Source organism: Chrysochloris asiatica, unplaced genomic scaffold (assembly GCF_000296735.1).
Source record: "Chrysochloris asiatica unplaced genomic scaffold, ChrAsi1.0 scaffold00151, whole genome shotgun sequence".
NCBI lineage: Eukaryota > Metazoa > Chordata > Mammalia > Afrosoricida > Chrysochloridae > Chrysochloris > Chrysochloris asiatica.
In genome coordinates, this window is record NW_006408669.1 from 5452996 (window position 1) to 5467035 (window position 14040).

General features: G+C 41.7%; 1 protein-coding gene across 1 annotated transcript in view; it reads right to left on the bottom strand.

The window, feature by feature from the left end:
- PDZRN3 (PDZ domain containing ring finger 3) overlaps positions 1-14040 on the bottom strand; it is a 316897-nt gene that overhangs the window by 279122 nt on the left and 23735 nt on the right. The window contains exons 2-3 of the mRNA XM_006870785.1: positions 9931-10017; positions 3968-4075 (exon numbers count right to left, since the gene is read on the bottom strand). Coding sequence (XP_006870847.1) covers positions 3968-4075; positions 9931-10017 — 195 coding nt within the window. The remainder of the gene's footprint in view (positions 1-3967; positions 4076-9930; positions 10018-14040) is intronic.

Below are 14040 nucleotides of genomic sequence, written 5' to 3' on the forward strand. Positions count from 1 at the left end.
AGGGAGGCCTAAGGCAGCGGGTTCCCCACAGGAGACTCCAGGGAGGCCTAAGGCAGCGGGTTCTCCACAGGAGACTCCAGGGAGGCCTAAGGCAGTGGGTTCCCCACAGGAGACTCCAGGGAGACCCACTGCCAGTGAGCTGACTCTGAGTCTGACTCAGCAATACGCTGTTGTGTGGTTAAGCACCTTCGAGTCAGTTCGGACTCTCACAGAGGGTTTCTGAGGAGCAGCTGCTGAGTTTGAACCACCAATCTTGTGTCTTCAACTGAGCTTGTGGTCCAATACTTATTCTATAGTGCCACACCAGGACTGCAACAACTCTAGGATAGAACCTAAAATCACCCCTTCGTCTAAATGATTATAGGAGCACATAGACTCACCTTTGTCCCTTGGAGTGAACACTGGGATTGAACTGCCAAACTTCTGGTTAGCAACCCAACACTTAACCCACAACACCACTCTCATCCATGCCACTGTGTCCAAACATTTACACACCAACGTAGAATTGTATTATAAATGGTCTTCCTTTATTTTTTATTACCTTAACACACATACACAAGCACACTCGGGGGCAGGAGAGTCACTAAGCTGGTTGGTTTATGTGCCTTGGAATCACTCTGACTCACAGCAATCCTTTCTATGGTTATAAATCTTTACGGGAGCAGAAAGCCTCATCTTTCTCCCATGGAACAGCTGGTAGTTTCAAACACCTGACTTTGAGGTTAGCAGCACAACTCAGAACCACTACGCTACCAGAACTGCTCACTAAACTGGTAAAGAATTCCATTATCTTTCAACTTCATTTTTCATGAACAATGTGAACCTTCTCGTGTATATGAATGGAGGAATCCCAGGTTGGTATAGGAGAAATTTCAAAGTATTGGGTTTGACATGGTTGAGAACCACTGTTCGGGCCATGGGGAGGGAACAGAGTAAACCATAAGGATTTGACAGTATGGACAAGACTCAATGAGCTTCTATGGCTTTTGTTTAAGCACCCATTTGAAAGCATACGGTTCTTATGTTGAAAGTTTGGTAGTAGCTTGCTTACTTACTTTCAAATGAAAAAAAAAGAAAAATTTGGTGAGATGCTAGAAAACATCTGACTTTCCTAGTTATGGGGGGAAAAAAAGGCATACTTAAAATAATAAAATCCATGCTTGGTAACAAACTCGGACACAGACGAGGTGAACCAGAGTACATATTTGTAAGTCATGGGAATCACTGTGTCAAAAGAGATTAGAACTGGACTGCAAAATACACAGCATGTCAGCTGCAATTACACATATACTCTCTCCCCATTGTGGTCATCCTTCCCTCCATCTCAACACTGGGACATGATTAATATTTCACATACTGTCCAGAAAGGGAATGTAACTTACCAGAAACTGTACTGAACATTTCAAATACAAATCACCCTTTGCCAAGAGAAAATCCTACCCAGCTGTAGATTTCTCATTTGCAAAACATAAGAGCAACGAAATTCCATTACTTAGAGAAACTGGCTGTTCCACCAAACCCTTGGCAACGGAAGCTGTACTTATCATTTTGAACAATAGCCTCAGAAAATGTATTCACTCACAAAAAAAAACAAAAAAACATCAAGATAGTAAGCATGCATTTGAGCTCTCAAGTAAGTGTTCTTACCCAAACAAATTCCTGGTAGGGAAAATCCACGCCCCAAATCTGGGAAGTACAAAGGCAGACCCGAAAACATGTGGCAAAAAAGAACTGCACATTTAAGATCATTTCACAAAGTCAGAGCCAAAGGAACAGTATTAATAATGCCTTTAAAACAAAACCAAGTCTTCTTTTTAATATGTGTGTTAGCACAAGACACTCAGTCCATCAAAGAAGCAACCCACAAGCTCTGACTCGTTCAGTTAGTTTTCCCTGTGCGACTGAATTGTACATTTTCCTAAGGATGTAAATTATTCTGAAATGTACTACTTTGCACTTGGCAGAATCCATCCAGATGAGCCTGGAAGAGCGAAGACTTTGTTCTCAGACTTCCCAGGGCTCGGTTTCCCAGGAGAAGCAAGTGGCCACATTCCAGTGTGTTACATCAACTCCACTCAAGGTTTATCTCCTGGGTCACAGCTCCACTCCGCTTGAGGGTTTGAAATGGGCCACGCAGAAGTCTCAGGAAATACAAACGCTATGCTGTGTTTGGAACAACAAACACCTATTGATACCGATGCTGTATGTTTCTGGTTTCTTACTTAATATGCCATAATATGACTGTGGCCAAAGGGTGAATTTATTTGGGAGCTGGAATAGCACCCTAAATTATCACATTAAACGTTTTTTTTTGTTTTGTTTTTTCCTAATAGAAGAGCCAACAAAATTTAGCCTACGTATATGCTTGTTAAAAGAGCAACCAAAGTGATAAAAAGAATACAGCAAAAGTGTTGTATTTAGAGTCTGTTCAAGTAGGCAATGGATAACTTTGGCCTTTCGGCAACTCAAGAGCAATTCTACAACATTCTGCAAAATATTTCAAAGTGCTGTATGCTGAGGTATCCATTTTCCCTTAACACAGGTCTATGAAACTGCTATACAAAGGTAAGTCACAAAGTATTGCTACAGAATCACATTGTTGTTGATGTTAAGTGCCAGTGAGTCGGTTCCAACTCATAGTGACCCAAGGAGCAACTGGTGGGTTTAAACTGCCAGCCTTGAGATTAGCAGTCCAGTGCTTATCCTACAGTGCAACACAAGGACTTCACAGAATCATGAAACCTTTATTAAACAAATGTTATCAAAATGTGAAGCTATTGCTTCTCAGCGTATTCCCCATCTAGGCCTATAATCTTCCAAAGGTGGTTTTTCCATTTCATTAACCCTTTCCCCAAAAGAATATGGCACTCTTCGTTACACCATGTCAAAATGACAGTCTTGCCATTCTTAAAGGGTTTAACATTGTGTTCTTTTAAAATGTTCTTTTGAGTTTAGGAAATAAAATGAAGTCTGAACGGCCAAGATCCGGGATGTAGATTGAGTAGGGTAAGATTTCCCAAGGACTTTCTCTTAGCATAGCCCTAGCTACCATCCAAGAACAAGCAGGTGCATTGTTGTGATAGAAAACAATTCCTTGGTGCAACTTCCTGTCCTTTTTCTGACCAACGCAGGCTTCAGTTTTCTTAAAACTTCATAACAAGCCCCTGTGATCATCCTGTTCTTTGAGAAAATTCTATCAAGATTACCCCCTTAGGAATCCAAAAAAAAAACAAAACAGTCACCATAGCCTTCTGAGCTGACCTGTATGCTACAAACTTACTGGTCCAGCAGGTCCCCTTAGAATTCATTGTTTTCACTGGACCTTTATAAAAAGACATCCTACCTGCAATAAAACAAGTGTACTACTGAGAGAATTTGTCATCAACCATCCAGTGATCACAGAGACATGTTTAAACACATTTTTGTTTAGAATAAACCCTCATACGTATGAACTAGAACTCTAGTAGCAAGACTTTCTGACTTATCCTCATAAGACAGTTTAGAATGACGACTGAAGAAATGAAAATGGAGAAGTTGGTGATGATGTGAGTGAACAGGGTTGTCAAGAATTCTGAGGACTTTAAAGTGATTCCTCAAATAAGACAGTACCATGATAACCTATCTGAAGAGAGTCACAATTTGTACAACATGATTGCTCATCTGGTTCTAACTAACAGACAACTCTCCAATGGTCTTAACACAAAGCTAGAACTGAAGCATACAAAACAGATGCACATCCACATGAAAAGACACAAATAATGAACATGCCACTCATAAGCTGTCTTCTCTATATTTAACACCAACGCCATCAACACTCTATGTGTTCCCATACAATCAGAAAAGTCTGCCTCCTGTCCAACCATCTACCAGTTGAGGTGTCCCTCCCCCATCCAAACATAGTGTTTCTGGCCAGATGAAGATGCAGCGGCATTCATACTATTAAAAGATACTGGCAGCGTCCACATACCTCGATAATCCGGTCGTGAATCTGCAGACCGCCTTCCTTGGCTGCGGGCCCACTGTCAACTATTTTGGATACAAAGATTCCTTCACTGGATGATCCATCTTGGTTGTCCTTTGGGTTAAAAAACAAACAAACAAACAACAATTAAAAAAAAAAAATCTTGTGAAGGGTAGACACTAGATTGGTTATAAAAACAAAACTTTAAAATCTTTAAACAATCACTGATTCTTGCTGGTTTTAAAAGTAGTTAAGTGCTGTGGAGTCAGTTCTGACTCATAGTGACCCTGTATAGGGTTTCCAAGGACTGAATGGTGAATCTGAACCACAGACCTTGCAGTTCAAACCAACCTTGTTAGTACACATTTATGGGAAATCCCTAGTAATTATCTGGTGGATCCGAGGGCATTTGGTACATGTTGCCAAGTTGGCCTTCAAAGAGGGTGCTAATACCATTCATGAGACAAAGTGTTGCCTTTCATTCTCACCATTACATAGTATAAGGGAGCTTGAAAAGTTCAAGTAAAATGGAATTGGATTTTCCCATGAACTTTTCAAAGTTTCTGCATAGTGTCAAGCTTTTGAATATCTAATAATATGACAATCAAAATAACTATTTTATGTTTGTTCTGATGTATATCAAAAAGCCTTAACACTACTGACCTATATTTAGTCCTAATGAAATCTCATCTCCAATCTCCTAGATTCCGTCTAGATCTCTGAATTAGTAGTTAGGACTGAAAGTTACTCAGAGAGAAGACAGCTCACAGCTAAAACGATTTCCTTTTCTGAAAATCAAAAAGGTTCCAACAAGCTCATTAAAAAACCCCAAACCTCGCAGCTTGTTCATGAACTTCTTTCTAAACAGTTCCACAGGGAAGGTTCCCCAAGTGTGTGGATTACATCGTTCATGATGAACGGATTTATCATTGAAATGGCACAAGCATATGTTGTTCCCAAAGAACATCATTTGAAATTGTCAGTTCAGGATGTGCCAACTCTACCATCACAGTGAATTCCTTGTCGCAGTGCTACAAGGGGATCCAGTTCCGTCATTTATGCTCCATGTAGAAGGTTTTAAAGTCCGATTTCTTAAAGATAACCGTGAAACACAACATCAACACGCACAAAAAATCCTGTACAGTAAAGAGGAAGAGGTGTGACTTTGAATATTGTTCATTCCACCCTTTCAAATACAACAACAGTAACTGAGGTTTGTTGCAGTTAAGTGCCTTGTGTTGGTTCCCACTCACAGTGACCTTGTATACGGTTTCCAAGGAGTAGTTGATGGTTTGAACTGAGGTTAGGAAAATGCATTACCTACCCATCCCACCCCCTCATTCCCTCTCTGTGTCTCTGTGTCTCTCTGTCTCTCTGTCTCTCTCTCTCTCACACACACACACACACACACACACACACACACACACGCAATGACTCACCCAAAACAGCCAGAATCACAACCTATATAAGCATTAAGTGTTTTCCCCAGCATTTATCCCCATGTGACAAAGATATGTCTCTAACGGTCATCTGGATTCCATCAACACTCTCCCCAAAGCAGGGTCAGCCAGCTGTGGGTGCTGTGTTAGATCAGCTATCCTCAACAGACATCCCTGCCTAGCATCACGATGCTCTGCACAGACCGACTTCACAGTAACCCTTTACAGTCTGAGGAGCAACACGCTTGCCTTCCTCTTATAGCAGCCTAACTAACGCACTCGTCTAAACAAATCTGTGTCACTCCCTACATGTGGGCCTCACATGTAAGTACAAAGCTTCCCAAACCTACTGCCAATAAGTCTATTCCCGCTCATAAATGACTCCACAGGACAAAGTAGAACTGCTTTTTTTCTGAGGCTATAAATCATTACCAGATCAGACAACCTCATCTTTCTCCCACGGTTAGCAGCTCAATGCTTAGCCCACTGTGCCAAGAGGACTCCTCAAAGCTACACTACTGCTATTACGTGCGTGGAGTTGGTGCAAACTCATAGTGACCCTGTATAGGTTTTTCCAAGGAGCAGCTAGCAGGTCTGTGAACTGCCAACCTTGTGGTTTGCAGCCCAGTGCCGATCCTGGAGTCTTTTGTACCTTCTAATTGTTGTTGTTATTGCTAAGTGCCATCAAGTTGGTTCTGACTCATAGGGACCCTGTATAGGGTTTCTAAGGAGCAGTTGGTGGGTTTGAACTGCTGACCTTGTGGTTCAAACAGACTGTGTTGTCCAGTTCTTATCCTACTGTGCCACCTTCAAATTACAGAGTGCACACTGGGTATACACAGCAAGTGCTCTATGCATATCATTTTAATACTCACAATAACAACCCCAAGCAGTAGATACTACTGTGTCAATTTCACAGATGAGAAAAACCTGGGGCTGAGAAGCACAACATAGCTTAATCAAGGTCATACAATAATTAGCACTGCGGGGTTAACAAATCAGGACAGGTTTAAGCTCTTGCACATGCCCTGTGTGAAATACTTGTCTCCCACTGAGAAAACCCTCAGGAAAGTACATCAGTTCAGAAGCCCAACATTTCCTCACTATGGAGTATTCCAATAGAAGAACATGAAAAGTCTCAATGACCACAAAGGATCTATGAGCAAGCTTGAATTCCTTAGTTGTTGTTGTTGTTAAGTACTGTGGAGTCGGTTCCGACTGATGACCCTGCACAGGGTTTCCGAGGCTATAAATCTTAACGGGAGCAGAACGCCTCATCTTTCTCCTGCGGACAGCTGGTAGTTTCGAACTGCTGACTTTGAGGTTAGCAACCCGATTCACAACCACTATGCTACCAGAGCTCCTTAGTGTGGTTATGTGCCTTGGAGTCAGTTCCGACTCTTAGCGACCCTGTACAGGGTTTCCGAGGCTGTAAATCTTTAGGGGAGTAGAAAGCCTCATCTTTTTCCCGCAGAACAGCTGGTAGTTTCCAACTGCGGACCTTGCGGTTTGCAGCCCAATTCTTAACCACTACGCTACCAGAGAGAGCTCCTTAGTAGGTGATGTCAATATATCAGAATGCAAGGCAATCTGTGTTTACTCTGATTTAAATGCTTTCCTTATTTTTTAAAGTTTTTTCCCAGGGATGGGATTTGGTCTTTGATTTGTTTTGAAGGCTATACTGTACATGAGTAATTTTCTTAAGCAGCATCAGAAAGTTCAAGCAAAAACCAGAGTGACAGAGACAAAACTAAAGACCAGATGACAGGGTTGAGGGATGGGGGCAAGATACAGAAAGTGCAGAATCCAAGAAAACCGGGTCAAGTTCATTCTTGATAGGTACATTTTTCTCTTGAAAGACATCTCTCAGTATGTTGGGATCTTCCAACTCTTGTTAAGTCTGAACTATCTATATCAAGGTGCCTTGGGATTCACGTTACAGTTTTGCTGACTAACGTAAAAGAAAAATGAAAGCGATTGTTTGAGTCCTGGGAGTACCTGACAATGAAGCAGTCTTGCCACGAGAATTTGGATACACAAGATTGGCTGCTGTCTCTTAGGGATGTAAGAACTAATGAACGAATGATGTAGTTGTGCTAAGAGATGATGTACTGCATTACACCATGAAAAGCCTATTTCACAACCTGACCAAGAGTTTCACACAGGAATTCCATGGGAAACATACACGCTATCTGTATTACATTCTACTTCCCTCAACTAAAAATGTGGGCGCACTGTTGCTCATCTTGGCTTTTTAGTATGTTTCACTGACCTGCCAGACTTTCCAGGCAACACTGTAGAATTTACTTAGGTTTCATTATGCTATTTCTCCTAATCAGGGCAAGTTTAACCACAACAAACAAAAACACAATGGCAAACAGAATCATGTTGGAATTCAATCTTCTTCCACATGCATGTAGTTCTTACATAAACTGACTGACTCACTTATCAAAGCTACAGAATTCTGTCTGGTTTGTACTTAACTCATAAACCACCTTTTTAAAGGAAGAAGAAAATAACCTAAAACATTCTCTTGTTTAATTAAGCACAAGATTAGACCTACAGTCAGTGAGCTTGGGTGTGCCATTTCACCTCCTGGTGATATATGGAAACCAAACGTCATTGTCACCGGCTCCCTTGGCTGCAACATACTGGGTTTCCCAATGTTGCTAAGCCATGGACACACCTCTTTGCTTCACATATTTTCCAAGCATTGGGCTCTGTTTTCCTAAAGGTGTTTTCGTGTGGTTAGACCAGAGGCAGACAATAGACTGGCTTGGGTTCTTTTGGCTGCAGAAGTTTCTGACAGGTCTGTCTAATGGTCAAATGAATCTTGAGGTTATCACAATTATTTCTTAAAACTGCAGGCAGTGGATGAAGGAAAAGGGAAAATAGTTATGAAGGTAAACAGGCACAGCCAGTTCTCCGTTATCTGTGTTAAATGGCAAAATGAGAAGTCTGGGCTCAATGTTCTTAATGAGAAGTCAGAGAACAGGGGTTCAAGTCCCCAACAAGCCTGGTCAATTATTTAAACTCTCCCAGTCCTATCTGCTCCCTGAGCCCCTCTCAGAGCTGCAGAAGGTAGACTTTTGCAGCAAGTACTCAATCAGAGGAAACATCATGACATTAGTGAAAGGTAAAAATTATTTAAAACTGGAACAATATTAGTGTGTATATTTTCATCACAGTTCAAAACAAAAAAAGAGTAAAAAAAATAATAAAAGTACACACACATGGATGCTTCAAAAATTCATGGACATTTTCCATTATCCTTTAATTGCATTTTTCCATGAACATTTTAAAGCAACCTCATGTGTGTGTGTGTATGTTGACCTAGCAAGCAGCTCATCTTTCAGAACTCAGCATCAGTGGTCTCTCCCAGGACAGCTCTTCCTCTAAGGTTAGCTGGCCAAGACATCTTTAGCAGGACTCAGCCACAGCATATAGTGTATCAATGAGTGCAGTATCATCTTCTCCTAAGTGAGCTGTCTCCCAATCGAGACAGTGAGATCCAGGAGAGTGGGGCAAATATTATCCATCGATGGAAGACTGTCATCTTCTCCATCTCTGTTCCTAGAGCTCACTTGGATCTTGCCTAATCCCTGACCAATGATATGCTCCTTGTTTCTTGGAATCTATCATAGGTCAGCCTCCCTTTTATTTTTTCCTTCCTTGTACTTCTTCCCATTTGTAATGATTACAGTTATTTGTTTTTTGACTGACGTTCCAACCAGAACATAACCTGGACTACCACAGCTCTCTTGTCTTCTTGATCTCCATTATATCTCCTAGTCTCTATTAAACAAGTTCAGTATTTATTTGTTGAATGAATGAATCCAATTTTCCTTCCCTCTTCCTGAATTATTCTCCTTTGAAACTAATAAACTAAGAAATGGGCAGCAAAAGAAAAGAGAGATGGCACATTCAGACACTCTCTTTAGACAGGTGTGATCTTGGAACCATTTCTCCCTACCTCCCAAGAGCCCCTTCCACATACATTTTCCTTGCATTTAAATTGACAGATTTGAATTTGGCTTCTTCTTTGTGGAGGAGGTGCTAATGATGAATGAGGTGGCCAAAGAGCTGAAGGGGGAGAGAAAACTACAGGGATGCAATAATCCACAAAGCAAGGAATCTGTTCCTGACTAATGAAGAGCTGACAGAACACAACTTAGACAGTTAGGTTTCCAGTCTGGTCACCCACACTCCAGTCCGACTTTGGAAGGTGGCTGTCTGGTTTCTCAGTCCCAAGTGTATATATCAGGCACAGTTTCCTTCAGCCCAATGGCTACATGAGAAATGCATCCTAAAAGATAAACAGCTTGGATAAGCTGTTACATTACTTGGACCATGCTATTTCAGGAGACCTCAACTAAATAAAAACCCAAGTGTCAGGGTGTTAGATAAACAACGAAATCTCTAATGACAGAGAACAGAAAGAAATGAGCAAGGTTTTCTACCCTTCATCCCCCAACCCCCTTTGTCTGTCACACCAGGAGAAGGGAACAAACTTTGCATCAATTAACATACCACACAGGGCCGCCCACCAATAATATTGAATCCCAGGGCGCCAGAGTCTCGATGAAGCACGAGTGTCAGGCTTTTCGTTTCTTCACCCTGTAAAAAAAAAAAACAGATGGATTAAAATTTTTATTGAAAAACAGGAAAAAGTGGATGAGAATTTTCTTTCCATTGACGTGGACACATGGACTATGAAGCTAATCCTTATAAATTCTATTTCTCTTGGGAAATTTATCTAAGGGCCCTTTTCCAAGTCCAAATTGAAACTTTTTCTTGTGCTTTAGGCGGTTATAAACGCTTCTAGGTACAAACTAACCCTGGAGTGACCATATAAAAACATTGGAAAATGTTCAGACATGCCTGATGAACATTTCTTATCAATGACTCCTTGGTCTGCAAATGCGTCTTTTTTTTTTTGGAGTAGCCCCTCATGTGTCTGTTTGTTTCACAACCATTCTCTACAGCAGCATTCTCGTCATATCACGAAAGGGTCAAAGAACAGTCCTCTTGTAAGCGTGAGCACATGCGTGGTCTGTCAATGGTCATCTGTGTTTGGAGGACTTGGAGAGAGAGTGGTGCAGGCAAAGTCAAACACAAGCCATGGGGAGTGAGCCACAGTGGGGCAGAAACTCGTGTGTCTTACTGACGTGGGAGAGGAGGCATTCTCACAAAGTCATTACTGTCCAGTCCATATGAAATGCAGAGCTCTTGAACAGAAAACAGTCTGTTTAAGCTGGGGAGATGTGAACCTCCTTATATCAAATGAGTAGAAGGTCACCCCAGGCAGGTCACAAAGGCGCAATGCTGGACAGGCAAAAGGGGTGGAGATGCCAGGGCCTCTCAAAGTAACAGACACCAAATAGAAATAGACATCACCTTTATGGGCAAACGGCTACTTAATATTCTTTGACATAAACATTAAACTCTCGGACACCTCTGAAATGTGTCCAACTACATCTCATGTGCTTGACCCTCAACATAAACATGCATTTGCTTTGCTCACATTTCTGTGTATTTTTTGTGTGCGAACCGGCAGGTTGTAACAAAAGAGATGTTTTTCTAATTTACAGCTTACTGGTAAAACTTTTGTCAACTACTTTTTCTAGAAACAATTAACACCAAGACTACAACTATCTTTGGCATGCTGGTTTTGATATGCCAAAGGACAACACTGTTTCCAACCTGTTTAATGATTTTTCTGGAGCATTGCTGCATTTACTGCTACAATTGTTGCATTGTTGCATTTACTGCTACAATTGTTAATGTCCAACTCTGGGTTCATATGTAGCCAGAAGATCTGTGCTCAATAGAGACCTCTCTACCTCTCCACCCGCTCAAAAATTCAAGACTAGCAGAGAAACAACAAAAAGAAAAAACAGTTCAAAAATGGGCAAAGAACTAGAGAACACACATTTCTTTGAAGAAAATATACAAATGACCAATAAACACAAGAAAAGATCCTGAATTTCCCTAGGCATTAGGGAAATGCAAATCAAAATGCAAATGCAAATCAAACCCACAATAAAACACTACTTCACATCCCGAGGGGGAGGGGGAAGAAAGAAAACAGGAATCATAGTGTGGTACTACAGGATAAGGACTGGACTGCAGTTCAAACCCACCAGCTGCTGCTCAAAAACCCTACACACAATCACTATGAGTGAGACCTAACTTGACAGCACTTCACAACAGCAACAATGAACGGACACGTGGCCAGATCAGCAAACTGACCATGGAGTGGATAGTACAGTGGGAGTACACCCACACATATATAAAGGTGTGACAGATAATATTTGAAAATGTGTGTTGTTGCACAAAAGGCACTAGACTGCTAACCGCAAGGCTGGCGGTTCAAATCCAACAGCCACTCCTCAGAAACCCTAAACAAGGTTGCTATGAGTCAGAACCAACTCAACAGCACTGTACAACAACAACAAAAAGTTGTGATAAGTTTATCTGCCACCACATTCATAGATAATGTTTGTATCAAACGTACGCCGTACAGGATTTCCAAGGAGTGGTGGGTGAATTTGAACCACCAACCTTATAATCCAGTGCTTTACCCCACAGCGCCACACCACAGTTGCAAACACCTTGAGGGAATGAATGAATTGCAGGGTCTAGGGGCTCAGGACCATTGTGTTAGGTCCTGGTCAACTGACACAACATCGTCCACAAAGACAGTGCTCTGCATCCTTCTTTAGTAAGGAGGGATTAGGACCTTCTCCCAGGGCAGAGGAAAGACGAGTAATGAAACGGAAATTGCTTGGAAACCATTATTAGTCCAGTGGATGAATGGGCCATGGGAACATCAGTCTCCATCACCCTGCGACCAAAAAAACCACCAACAGCTCTGAACTGCATTACATTATAAGATACTGGATTGACTGGCAGAAATTTTGAAACAAAACTCAAAATCCTTTAAAAACAAACAAACCAGGGTTACTGGAAAGATGCAGACTGGTAGACCCCCAAGACTATGGCCTTTGGTCACCCCTCAGGCCAAGAACTGAGCTCTCCCCTGTGGTTCAATTTTCAGGCAAGTTACTGTAGGATCAGCACTTAGCTATGAACCACAAGGTCAGCAGTTCAAACCCAATAGCTGCTCTCAGAAACCCTATACAGGGTTACTATGAGTCGGAACTGACGCAACAGCACTTAACCACAACAGTAGACAAATGTATAGTGGGACAACAACACTAGAAAGGTGTGTTTGGATCTTGAATCAATGATTCAAGATCACAAGGGAAGCAATTACCCAAGAACAAAATTCATAAGGCTAGGAGAGAAGAAGGAGGTTTGCAAACAAGAAACACAGGGAGGTAAGATAGATAAGAGGGGATTGCAATCACTGAGATGAAACCAAGTGTTTGAATTACTGAATGTAAAACTGATGATCTGCTCGGTAAACTGACATTCAATTTACAATAAAAAGTTTCTTAAAAAATAGAAAGTAAGAAAAGAACAAGCATTGGTAAAGAAATAATGAAACTGGAATCCTCACCTATTGCTGGTGTGAATGTAATATTCCAGAGGTGTGCATGCAACACCTCTGGAAAACACTTTGGTGATGCCTCAAAAAGTTAAACATAGGGTTACCATGTTGCTCTTGTTGATAGCTGGGATCTACTGACCTAAACAAACTGGAGTCAGTCAGTCACTGAGTCTCACGTGAGGACCCTGTAAATGAGGAAGTTTATACATTGGCTAGGATGACCTTATGGTCCTAGAAGTAGGACAGGAAAAGGAGAATGGGACGCGCTTAAACCCTCCAGATAAGGTGCTCTGGTAGCGTAGTGGTTACGAATCGGGCTGCTAACCTCAGGGTCGTCAGTTCGAAACAAGTAGCTGTTCCGTGGGAGAAAGATGAGGAATTCTGCTCCCGTAAAGATTTACAGCTTCGGAAATCCTGTACTAGGTCACTATGAGTCGGAACCAACTCCAAGGCACATAACAATGACAACAACCAACCCTCCAGATAGTTAACCTCAGGAATTAAGCAGAGATCCTAAGTGTAGAATGTTTGAAAAGGATCATTGCCTGATTTTTCCCTTTTTTCCTGAATGATGGAATGTTTAAAAAGGACATTGCCCAATTATTCCCTCCCCTCCCCTTCCATCCTAAAGATGCTATTTTGATGTTAAAATAGATTACATGACTGACCATCCAAATATAACTCTTACCCCATATAATGTGCCTGCTCTTCATAATGGACAGAACGGTCTTGAGAGGCTAATCTCTCCAGACTGCTGTCCTTCTGTTAACAAAGCTCAGATTGGATCTCTCCCCGTCTCTGTGACTGACTAGAGTGACAGGCGGCAAGCCCTTGTTTCAGTCGGACACCATTGCTATTGGGTGCTGTATAGGTGATTCCATCATGGGGACCCCACGTGACAGAGTGAAACTACCCCACAGGGTTTTCTTGCCTGTCATCTCTACGGAAGCAGATCACCAGACCTTCTTCCCAAAGAGCCACTGGGTGAGTGCTTAACCACCGGGCTACAAAAGCTCCTTTGAACCAGCAATTTCATTCTTAGGTGTAGACGCTACTCAAATAGATACTCCTACACCAGTGTTCATTACAGCATTATTCCACATGGCTAAGAGGGAGAAGCAGCC